The 12,986-nt window shown below is 46.1% G+C and overlaps 1 protein-coding gene across 1 annotated transcript in view; it reads right to left on the reverse strand.

The window, feature by feature from the left end:
* Positions 1-1,755: 1,755 nt before the first annotated feature.
* LOC142578431 (uncharacterized) overlaps positions 1,756-12,986 on the reverse strand; it is a 67,494-nt gene continuing 56,263 nt past the window's right edge. Inside the window, exon 7 of the mRNA XM_075687817.1 lies at positions 1,756-2,167. Coding sequence (XP_075543932.1) covers positions 1,910-2,167 — 258 coding nt within the window. The 3' untranslated portion in view covers positions 1,756-1,909. The remainder of the gene's footprint in view (positions 2,168-12,986) is intronic.

Raw genomic sequence — 12,986 nt, forward strand, 5'->3', positions numbered from 1 at the left:
ACCGGGACGTGGGTACCTGTATCGTTATTCATTGCGTGTATCGTGTCAGTACTCGAGCACAATGAAAATAACAAGACAGTGAGACTACAAGACAACGCTTCTGGCCTTGTGGTTCCGCCGTGTTAAGCCTATTCGACGTCTTGAAGACGTTCTAGACGTAAATATCACCAATGAGTCATTAGCACGGCGCGCAGTCGGAAGGCCTTACCGAAGCGACGATTCACTGCCATTATTCAGCCGGAAATACAGCTATAGTGCACTGATTCCTTTTCCATGCTTTGTTTTAATCTATGCACCACAGTACGCGACATGTATCGCAACGTGTGCACCGTGAGCCAAAGTTATGATCGCTGCAGCACCGTTAATGTCGCTGCGAAGTTGGCAGGAAAGTAAATGTTTAACATTGAAGGTCATACATCACTGGGCAGATTGAATGCTACTTTGGTGCTTACGCACAATAGCCGCTATCAAGATGCGACATTTGAGAAAGCCTAGTTCACAAATATTGTAATCGGTCAGAACGGTGTGTAAATATGCATTTTTTCCTCTTTGGTTACCTTTATTTGACCCTCTTCTCGCAATTGTGATATGTCGTCACATTGTACAGTTAGAGTTCTATCGTGCTTTTTATTTTCGTTTAGAAATACATTTTTCGGCAATTTCTGTGTAAACAACAAAGAGGCAGAACTTATATCTACCTCAAGCAGTCAGTATACTTAAACCTCCACATTTATATCAAATTAGCGCCAGCCTGTCGGATGGAGTGACCAGCGAAGCCATTTCTCCGTTCTGATCTATCTAGGCGGCAGCTCCAGAGAGAAAGTTTCCTGCTGTTGAAAAATACAAATTTGTACCTCGTAGTAACATTTAGGACTGAAGCCGTGCCGTTACCTAGAATAATATTGGCAATTATGACATCACAAACACACACACACACACACACACACACACACACAAAGAACGCGATGTAACAGCTGAGCGGCGTATTACCGACTGACTGCCAGAGGAAACCTTTCTTCGCTGGTCCGCCTTTTAAAGGATGGCTTTCACTCTGATTAAATGAATCAGATTTAACCAGCAAATTTTTATATTTTAATTTGAAAGCGCTCTATGACATCGAGAACCTTGCTAGACAGTGGCATCTTCTACAGACCTGTTAACAAAATTATATTCCTGGGTTTTAAATGATAATAGCATGATACAATAAGACGACACGTCGTTGTGGGAGACTGAATAATTTCAACCCCCTGAGCGTCTTTATTGCGTCTTAAGCCTGACTTCGCGAGCGTTATTGTATTCCTCTGTTAAGTCCTTCCAGAACCGAAACTTTCGCAAGTTCTCGCTTTTTTGTGCCACCTTCACTTACTAGGAACCTCAGAAAATTATCCATCCGAACCGTCCTGTTGTGAAGTTCTAGTTTTTCCCCCCTTTTTTTAGGATTCCATTGTTACCCTGAATTTCAATAAATGCTTGACCCTAACCCGCAAAGTAGGTTCGAGGGTCATTAGCAAAAGAATTAAAGAAATGAGAAAGATGTAGCCCGACAATGAAATAAGAGCTTGCTACGGCTTGTTTTGGAGTGAACAAGGAATTTTATAAAAGGAACTGCTATCACAGTCCCTGGATCAGTGAAGAAATTTCTCTTACATAAGAATCACGGACGCATTCGTATAGTACCATGCCATGACCTTTTCATGTTCTTGCAAAAGGAAAGAAAACATTTTCCTCAACTCGCCACTACCTTCCCTGTAAAAACCTTTTTATTGACCAATTTCACGTTGAATTTGCCTAAAAGGGAACAGTCGTCAACTCGTAAACAGGTAAGTGCTGATTTCACCCTGGTTAAAATTTGCTAAAAAGCTTTAACGGCTAAGTACAGCCGGACTATTGGCCTCAGTTCCTCTGCAGGTCAGTGCTCTTGCTGCCGCAAATCGGTGCTGTCCGCCCGCTTTCGCTTGCTGCAGCGCTCCACGGCAGCAGCTGCGTTCTCGCTTTTCGCTTCCTCCTCCTCCTCGTCCAGAATGTCACCGACCTTGAGGTAGGAGCATAGGTAATCCAACATGTGGGCGCCAAGTTTGTCGAGCTGGCGGACCTTCTTGCCGTTTGCTCCAGTAGGCGGCGCATTGCAGATGAGCTGTTCTTTGACAATGCCAGAGAGCTGCCAGAACTGCATGGAAAAATACATGTATGGCAAATCAGTTATGCGGAAACCTGCAATGTCAAGGAAGGTTCCAGAAGGAAGGAAGGAAGGAAAGAAAGGGAAAATTGGCATCCATCCCACTGCAGCACGAAGCTACAAAGTAAACACAATTCGGGACTCTCATTATCTTACACGCACGCACGCACGCACGCACGCACGCACGCACGCACGCACGCACGCACGCACGCACGCACGCACGCACGCACGCACGCACGCACGCACGCACGCACGCACGCACGCACGCACGCACGCACGCACGCACGCACGCACGCACGCACGCACGCACGCACGCACGCACGCACGCACGCACGCACGCACGCACGCACGCACGCACGCACGCACGCACGCACGCACGCACGCACGCACGCACGCACAGGAGTTGACAGTAAATGGGTCACAGCCTGCGCCATGATGTACTTCTGATCTAGTTAAATTGATTATTGAAACAAATTACCCACATATAGGTTCAAATGTGTCGGCGGTGACAAATGGAAGCCAACCGTGGATTTCAAAGGCATGCAGCGCAGGGATTAATGAGCGAAAACAGACGAATAGTCTGGGTTTGTCGACGGCCTGCCTTTGGCCATTGTGCACCCTGGTTATCGCGTCGTGCACGCTGACAATTAGAGGGATGTGTGCAACTGCTATTCCTTTTGTACCTAGTAGCACGGCAGATGGGACTTCGTCAGAGTCATCTTATTAATAATTTTTAATGAATAACATGCGTGCTTGTTTTACAGCCCGCGTTCACAGAAAGCCTTCACGCCTTATACCTTCGGACACTACAAACTAATAAAGACAGGTATCTCCGCCCTCTGCCTAAAATAAGCACTCAGTCCTGTCCCTACACAATGCAGCCCAGATTTGACAAACAATTGGAGATGATTTTTGCAGACGGATACCCGGGCTGTCTTGAAAGCGGTCCATTAGACCGTCCCGAATAAGGTAAAGGGTACTAGACGAAAAGAAAAGTGTTCAGACTCCACACACTGTGGGAATCAATGTAATCGAAGCTTCCTGTGCTGTTTGTGTTCATTGACGGTATTTGGCTTTGATTTCGACGGCATGAGGCAGTGATCATGTGTTAAATGTTACGTTGCATGCACCACTTACGTTTGTCTAAGTTGTACACAGAGCGCACAGTGAGACGTGCTTACTCGAGGCGTTGCTGGGCGCCTTTGTCCGTAACCTGCGAGAAGGTTAGCAATGCCCCTCCCTCACACGGCGCATCGAACGTTGGATGAGATAGATAAATCCTTTTACTGAAACCTCAGGAGCAACAGCTGCTGCAAAGTCCCTTGACCGACGTTCCAGCACCCGCTGGCCACCTGGGCTTCCGGTACGCATCAGGCATCTCCCCCCCCCCTCCCCCACCCAAGAGCATCGCGGATAGGAAGTTGATTTGCTGGATCGCCACTTGCGCGTTGTGATTTTGGCGCCATGGTGTTTAATGCGGCTTTGCGTCTTCGTGCACAGACCTTGCGTCAGTTGTCAGCGGGGACAAACTTGCATGGTGTTTACTTTTCTGAAATAGGCGAAACTTGCCGTACCATACCTTGCATTATTATTATTATTATTATTATTGTTATTATTATTATTATTTTATGCGTGCCGAAAGAGAACATGTCGGATAACATCGGAGGGAGCCGGAAGACAAAGGAGAAGAATAAATAAGAAATGGCGACATGGCGCTAGTTTGAACTGTTTGATATGTGCGGGTTTATTGCAAATTTTGGCATAGCCGACAAGCGAACGAACATGTGGGCGTCTTTCTTCGTTGCAAGCTAGAGCGACCGAGTTGTATTCAAAGGCTACTATTTCCACGATTATTCTCCGGTCCACCTCTGCGTGGACGCAGCGGGTAAGCTCCTGCATCTTGTTCTAGATCGAGCGTCTGTATCGCCTGATGAGCTTGTTAAACGAGTTTCGGTGACGGTAGATATACCAGTGACCCTGTTTAACCAGCTGGTACTCGGACGACCATTTGGTCGTGCGGCGTCATGTTACCGCACATCAACAATTGTTCAAACCATAGCGATGCAACGAGAACAATCTTCGGAACAGAGCGCAGCGGCAGAAGTTCCCCCGTCTGCTTTACGCAACAAGAGAAATCATCCAGTTGGAGTTTTACGACCAGAAACTTTTGACAGATCTTTTGTTGACCTAGAAAGATGTGTCAATTTTTATGATGCCGCAGAGAAATACAATGGTAGGATTTCTGACCAAGACTGAGTCCTGAATATGCAACAATTTCTGAGTGGTGTAGCCAGAATGTGGCATTTGTGGCGCTTCATGGAGCATGTCTGCGAACCTTGGTGCATGTGGAAAGAGTTGTTATGTCAAAATTCCGAAGGAGTAACGTATAGCGATAGGACCAGGCACTGTTTTAACGTTCTAGGTCCGGTTCCTCGCTCGACTACTTTCTTGAGAAGCAGTGACTGCTTCGACTTGCTGAACCAGATTTACAATCAAGATCAGCCTTAGCGCTTGTGTTTCACAGTCTGTCAAGAGATTTGCAACTGCATACACAAATAAAAGGGCAGGAAACTCTCGAAACACTTCTAGAGCTGCTGCAAGCATTCCTTCATCTCCGGTCTGAGAGGAGCTGTAAGACGCGGCCAGCTCCTCACGGACAGTTCAGATTCTCAGTCCAGCAACTTGAACGTAAGGTCGCCAGTAATTATAGTGCAAATATTAGAATTCGTGCAATCGACTCAGGACCTGGTTACGCCTTCCAGTCATCGGCACTGTTCAAATAAAAACGATTGACAACAATAATTCAATGTGTTCAACCGAAACGAAACGGGACAACCTTAATATTAAATTTCTTCAAATTTACTTCCCATACAGCTCGAAATGAACGCTTGCAGCCTGCGATCTCTTCAATATCAATACTCAAAGAAGCGGAGCAAATGCAGGTGACAGATGCACAGACAGATCAGTGCTTGTACGAGGTTACGAAGGTTATGAAGAGTAGCACGGCGAATGGACAAGCTTATAGGCTAAAATGTCCGTCGGAGAAGGCGGAAATTCTTGCCTTGGTGATTGAATGTGTCTGATAACACTTTCTTCTCTCTCGCCCGGGCATGAAATCATTGAGGCTAAACATTCATTGGGACGACACTGTGTGTGTAAACCCCGATGAATTTCATTTCAAACCGATGACAGGCGCAAACGAATATCGCTGGCCAAAAAAAAAAAAATGGGCAGTGTTTAAAACTCTACACGCAATTGTTCTGCTTGGGAGGCTATCCTCCTGGTAGCGCCAGCTTTGAAATCCCCTTTAACTTACACGACACTACTATAGACTGGAAAAAGCCATACTATCTATCGAGAGAAATGAAGGCATGGCTAAAAGAGGAGCTTGAAAAGATGTTAGATGCCGATATCATCTTTCCACGTATATTGGCGTTTGCATCACCAATCACCATCACTCCAAATGAAGACTGTAGCCTCAGACTGTGCACTGACTACAGAGCAATCAACGAGACGCATCTGATCCCATTGACAATGCCTCGAATAGAGAGCATAATTGACGGAACAGGTGGATGTACCTGGCTTTCTAGGATAGATCTGAGCAAAGCGAAGGCAGGAAGAGATGATTTTAAGAGGGTAATCTCATAGCTCAACCATAATATGTTTGACAACGTGAAAATTTGGGTATCAGATAATGATTTAGCCTTTGGAAGCCATAAACTGCAGGAATGGGCAAAACGACATGACGGGTAACACAGCCACTGCCCCATACCATCCATTGGCGGAACGAACTATTCGGGACCTGATGCTATACATCAGCATCTACCGAAGTTTCCCGGGAGAATGAACGCGCTGCCTTGAAGCAGCGGTATCTCATCATAACCGATCACAGACAACTTGTCTCGGATGTACGCTACTCTTTGTTGCAACTGGAAAAACAACTTATTTTTCCGCTGATGTAGCCTTGGGAATGGATAAGATGGTGCAGCGCACAGAAGCAAGGACGGAAGGCAGCCAAACGAACCACCATGGCAGAATGAGAAACTGTGATAAGTAAAACAACTTTACCAGCGCATTAGGTAGGGTACTTGGTTCTCGCGAGAAAAGGACTGGCACACTGGCTCTGTCTATAAAGGACCATACCGTGTCCTAAAAGCCGCAAGTCAGCGAAGCAGCTTGAGAACTGTCAGGAATATCGGCGCAACGATAATCAGTCGGTTTCCACAGCTAATGTGTCTCAATACCATGATAATAGGGATGAGGGGAGCGAAGCGTGCAGAAAGAAGTCGGAGAACATCGTAGAGAGCGGGGAGATAGAGGAGAAGAATGAAGACGATTGGAATGGCTACATGACGCCTGTTGTCTATTTGGTCTGTGTGGGCTGATATTATTATTCCACCTTTACAGTTTGTCCAAAACTGTCGCCATGTATAGTAGTAGCGTTTCTTTTAGTGAATGGACCCCAAACAAAGCATGCTTTCTGACGGTGAATTTCCCTTCTCCAGTGTACGTCGAAAGCATGCAAGCTGGCGCGAGCGAAGATCGACTATTATTCACCCGCTTCGTCACTTAGTTGGCTTTACGCATTATATTTCTTTTCCCTACCGTTCTACCTCGCTCTCGGCCGTTGCGTATGACTAAAATGTAAGCGCTGAAGTTCTTGCAATGCTCTTCTGAGGGTCTCCTGCGTAATTACATCATTGTGTCGACGGCGAGAAAATTCCAGATAGCATTGTGGCAACGGCCAGCGGCTTGCAGAGGGCATTGTTGCGACGCCCCCGAAGCTCATTGGGAAAGTTTCCCACGCTCTTGCAATGTAGATTATACACGTTATCAAACATATCCCTACGCGGCGTACAAAACAGCAGCACCAGCATCGGAAAAGGGAAAGGAAGAGGCAAAGAAAGCTTTGTTTTAAAGAAACTGTCTCGGCCCAGAATCATATGAAGCCCTGGATGTCCACAAGATGTCCCACAATGCGAAGAAGGTAGCCGGTTTGTATGGCGCTCCAGTGACGTTTTTGGCGCCACGTAAACTCGTTGGTTAATAACGCGGCAGCATTAAGGGCCCCGTGTCGCAGAAAATCTGGCGTCGGCGTCCGGCGTCGCCATTCCGGCTTCTAGTGTAGGACGTCGCTGCTGCAAAAAGTATTTCGAACTACGCATACCCAACAGTGCAGGTGCACCATGTGCGCAAAGAAATTACCGAATTAATAAAACTTGCCAAGAGAAAATACGCAGAAAAATCGAACAAAACGACTTGCACATAACCTACAGAGATGACAGCATCGCACTGTAATTTGAATATGCAAAAAAACGTAATTCCAATATGCGAAAACTAAAAAATAAAACACGCCCACTTTTCCAGCATTCCTACCATTCATATAACGACCATGGCCTGCCAGCTCGAAAAGGCCCATAAAGCGGCGCTCCCGTTTCCTTGCAACCCTTCCAGATGGCCCTTGTCTCCACCGCTTCGCGGCGGAGGATAATGGAATTTTGGGAGAACTTCAGTGTGTCTTCAGAATAGGTAGGTGTTTAGATAACTTATTTGTTCTTACTCAGTGTATTGAAATATCAAAAGTAGAAAGCAGACCATTATATGTGGCCTTTTTAGACATTACAGGAGCCTATGACAACGTATGCCGCAACATATTGTGGGATATTCTGAAAGGGGAAGGCTTAGGTGGTGATTGTCTACAACTTTTGAGAGAGATTTACCTAGAAAATACTGTTTGCGTTGAATGGGAAGGGATGAGAAAGTTCACATGAACAAGGGACTGAGACAGGGGTGTCCTTTATCCCCGCTACTGTTTATGATGTACATGGTGAGGATAGAGAGGGCGCTGGAACGAAGTAATATCGGGTTTAATCTCTCATACAAGCAGGCGTGTACAGTAGTAGAGCATCAGCTCCCAGGTTTATCTTATGCGGATGACATTGTGTTGCTAGCTAACAAACGAAGTGATTTGCAACGTCTGGCTAATATCTGTCGACAGCAAGGCAACAATTTCGGTTTTAAATTTAGTGTTAGAAAATCAGGTGTTATGGCATTCAATGAAAACAGTGAACTGACAGTCGAGATACAGGGCCAGAATATACGTCGGGTAACAGAATATAAATACCTTGGTATATGTATAAACGAGGGCAATAGATATATGGAAACACAGGAAAAAACAATAACAGTGAAGGGGAAGAGAAATGTAGCGATAATGATGCACAGAACGCTATGGGGATAGAATAGGTACGAGATCCTCTGAGGTATGTGGAAAGGTGTAATGGTTCCAGGACTTACTTTTGGAAATGTGGTTGTTTGCTTTAAATCAGGGGTACAATCAGGGCTCGATAGGAACCAAAGGCCAGTGCGTCGCCTCGCATTGGGCGCTCAAGGGAAGACTACAAATAACGCTGTGCAGGGTGATATGGGCTGGACTAGTTTTGTAGTGAGGGAAGCTCGCAGTAAACTTGAGTATGAAGAACGCCTGAGGAATATGGAAGAAAGTAAATGGGCTGGGAGAGTTTTCAGATATCTGTACAGGAAAAAAATTGATTCACAGTGGAGTAAAAGAACTAGGAAACTTACCAGCAAGCACGTGGCCTGTAGGGTGGGCAACACAGCAACAATGAGGGTCAAGCGGAAAGTCAGAGAGGCTGAAATAATCTCATGGGTGGCGGCAATGGAAAGGGAACCTGCCATGAGTAACTACTGAAGAGGAACAAATGAAATCAGGAAAGAAACAATTTACGATAACTCAAAGGGAAGCTCAGTACTTTTCGAAGCGAGATCAGGATGCCTTAGAACACGCACCTATAAAGCGAGAAATAAGAAGGAACAAGAAGCATGTGCTCGCTGCGGTAAAGCTCGGGAAACTATGAAGCATTTTTTATTAGAATGCGAAGACGTCTCCCCAGCGGTCGATTTAGGCACTACTGGCCTCCTTCAAGCCCTTGCGTTCAGGGGGAGCAGTGGAAAAGTAAACATGTCCGCAATAGGCATTAGTAAAAGGCGATTGGAGGATTGGTGGACGAAAAGTAGGGAAACGACAAAAAACGGAGACGTACAAAAGCGAAGTTAGCAATAAGGGATCAGAAAATTTGGGTGTGGGAGTTCATAGTGTTTTTTTATGATTTTTTTATGTTTTTCTTAGGTAGGACATTAGGCAGTATAATAGCAAGAGCTTGGTGGCGCAACCCACCACCCCGTTCCAAAGGAGACGCTCATAACATCCATCCATCCATCCATCCATCCATCCAAGGGCCAACACCGCCAAAATGGTAGAAGTTCTATGTGGCTCCTACACACATGGCAGAATGGCCAAAAAATGATCGGTAGTCCATATTGACAATCGTCGTTCTCTTGCACACAATTGCCACCGTTGTCTTTGTCGCATTGCTCGCACTCTCGTTAATATATGTAGTAGGGGCATGTCAATACTAGAATATACGAATATGAAACGAATTGTGAATGTTCGAATATTTTGGCACGTGATTTCGGTATCTACCATTGACTTTTTTTTATAACATTCGATATATTCGGCTACAGACCCGCCCGTGGTCGGTGCCGTGACGCGCGCAAGTTTTCAGTATTTTGCGCTATGTGGACGCACCTTAAGGTTCGTCCAGGTCGACGGTACCGATCTAAAGAACTAATGCGACGCGGACAGATGGAACAAGATAGGCAGCGTGTATAGGAAGCACGAACGCATGTGCTATGAACGAGCCGATTAGCCACCAGAAGACGCGTAGATCATGCCAAATGCGCGTGATGGCGCACATTCAGCCCACACGTCAGCTTAAGCACGCAGACAAATTTGACTCGCGTATTCGCGGTAGTTGCCGGCAGGTCACCCGCGGACACGACTGCCACTTCAACGGCCGTCAGTCTAACCCGCACGCGCGGTCTCGATCCTGATCACTGATGAGCCACGCACAGCAATGTATCGGGGTTAAGCTTTCCGCATCGGCTTGCGGCACATTATCGCATCACGAGGCGGTGAATTTTAACGCATGCACTTCCGCGCGCGCGCGCACACACACACACACACACGCACACGCACACGCACACGCACACGCACACACACACACACACACACACACACACACACACACACACACACACACACACACACACACACACACACGCACACGCACACGCACACGCACACGCACACGCACACGCACACACACACACAACACAGCCTAGTTACGCCCACTGCAGGGCAAAGGCCTCTCCCATACTTCTCCAACTACCCCGGTCATGTACTAATTGTGGCCACGTTGTCCCTGCAAACGTCTTAATGTCATCTGCCCACCTAACTTTCTGCCGCTGCCTGCTACGCTTCCCTTCCCTTGGAATCCAGTCCGTAACCCTTAATGACCATCGTTTATCTTCCCTTCTCATTACATGTCCGGCCCATGCCCATTTCTTTTTCTTGATTTCAGATAAGATGTTATTTACCCGCGTTTGTTGCCTCACCGAATCTGCTCTTTTCTTATCCCTTAACGTTACACCCATCATTCTTCTTTCCATTGCTCGTTGCGTCGTCCTCAATTTCAGCAGAACCCTTTTCGTAAGCCTCCAGGTTTTCCAGGTTTCTGCCCCATATGTGAGTACTGGTAACACACAGCTGTTATACACTTTCCTTTTGAGGGATAATGGCCACCTGCTGTTCATTATTTGAGAATGCCTGCCAAACGCACCCCAACCCATTCTTATTCTTCTGGTTATTTCAGTCTCATGATCCGGATCCGTGGTCACTACCTGCCCTAAGTAGATGTATTCCCTTACCACTTCCAGTGCCTCGCTACCTATCGTAAACTGCTGTTCTCTTCCGAGACTGTTAAACATTACTTTAGTTTTTTGCAGATTAATTTTTAGGCCCACCCTTCGGCTTTGCCTCTCCAGGTCAGTGAGCATGCATTGCAGTTGGTCCCCTGAGTTACTAAGCAAGGCAATATCATCAGCGAATCGCAAGTTACTAAGGCATTCTCCATTAACTCTTATAACCAATCCTTGCCAATCCAGGTCTCTGAATGCCTCCTGTAAACACGCTGTGAATAGCATTGGAGAGATCGTATCTCTCTGCCTGACAGCTTTCTTTATTGGGATTTTGTTGCTTTCTTTGTGGAGGACTACGGTGGCTGTGGAGCCGCTATATATATCTTCCAGTATGTTTACATATGGCTCATCTACACCCTGATTCCGTAATGCCTCCATGACTGCTGAGGTTTCGACTGAATCAAACGCTTTCTCGTAATCAATGAAAGTTATATATAAGGGTTGGTTATATTCTGCACATTTCTCTATCACTTGATTGATAGTGTGAATATGGTCTATTGTTGAGTAGCCTTTACGGAATCCTGCCTGGTCCTTTGGTTGACAGAAGTCTAAGGTGTTCCTGATTCTATTTGCGATTACCTTAGTAAATACTTTGTAGGCAACGGACAGTAAGCTGATCGGTCTATAATTTTTTTAGTCTTTGGCGTCCCCTTTCTTATGGATTAGGATTATGTTAGCGTTCTTCCAAGATTCCGGTACGCTCGAGGTTATGAGGCATTGCGTATACAGGGTGGCCAGTTTCTCTAGAACAATCTGACCACCATCCTTCAACAAATCTGCTGTTACCTGATCCTCCCCAGCTGCCTTCCCCCTTTGCATAGCTCCTAAGGCTTTCTTTACTTCATCTGGCGTTACCTTTGGGATTTCGAATTACTCTAGGCTATTCCCTCTTCAACTATCGTCGTGGGTGCCACTGGTACTGTATAAATCTCTATAGAACTCCTCAGCTACTTGAACTATCTCATCCATATTAGTAACGATATTGCTGGCTTTGTCTGTTAACGCACACATCTGATTCTTGCCTATTGCTAGTTTCTTCTTCACTGTTTTTAGGCTTCCTTTTAATGTCGAAATTTGACATTTCAAATACGAAAATAATCAGAATATTTCTGTTCAACGCATTTTGAGACTACCGGAGACCATTCAGAAAAAATCACTTGATGTAAGTGCAAAAATAAATCAGAGCGCCAGATTATCAACGAACAAGTGCACGAAATGATGAAAAAGGGAGTCGTACAAGAGTCAGTTAAAAATAATATGAATTTTGGAGATTTTGCGTTGACTATCGCCGTTTGAATGCTGTACCAAAAAGGACGTGTACCTACTCCCACGTTCTGATGACGCAATAGACTGCCTTCATTCCGCTTCTTACTTTTCCTCAGTAGATTTACGATCCGGCTATTGGAAAATTCCGATGCATCCTGACGACAAGAAGACTGCCTTTGTAACCCCTGACGGGCTCTTCGAATTTAATATGATGCCATTTGGATTGTGCAACGCTCCGGCAACTTTCGAGAGATTTATGGACACTGTATAGCGCGGCTTGAAGTGGAACATCTGCATGTGCTACCTCGACGACGTCATCTTTGGCCGCACCTTCAGCGAACACAACTCGCGTCGGGATATTGTCCTGAACTGCATCAGAAACGCTGGTATAGTTTTAAACTCTAAGAAATGCCACTTCGGAGACCGCCAAACCCTTGTGCTTGGGCACCTCGTCGACAAGGATGGCATCCGCCCTGATCCCCAGAAAACAGCAGCCGTTGAAGCGTTCAGTGCACCGCGCTCTGTCAAGGAGCTCCGTAGTTTTCTGGGGCTTTGTTCCTATTTCCGCCGATTTATTCCTAAATTCGCCGACGTCGCCTATCCTCTGACATGCCTGCTACAAAAGGACACCCCCTTTGAGTGGATTCCAGAGTGCGACTCTTCTTTTCGTCAGTTGAAGTTTCTGCTGACGTCCCGACCGGTTCTT

The sequence above is a fragment of the Dermacentor variabilis genome, chromosome 4 (assembly GCF_050947875.1).
Source record: "Dermacentor variabilis isolate Ectoservices chromosome 4, ASM5094787v1, whole genome shotgun sequence".
Lineage (NCBI taxonomy): Eukaryota > Metazoa > Arthropoda > Arachnida > Ixodida > Ixodidae > Dermacentor > Dermacentor variabilis.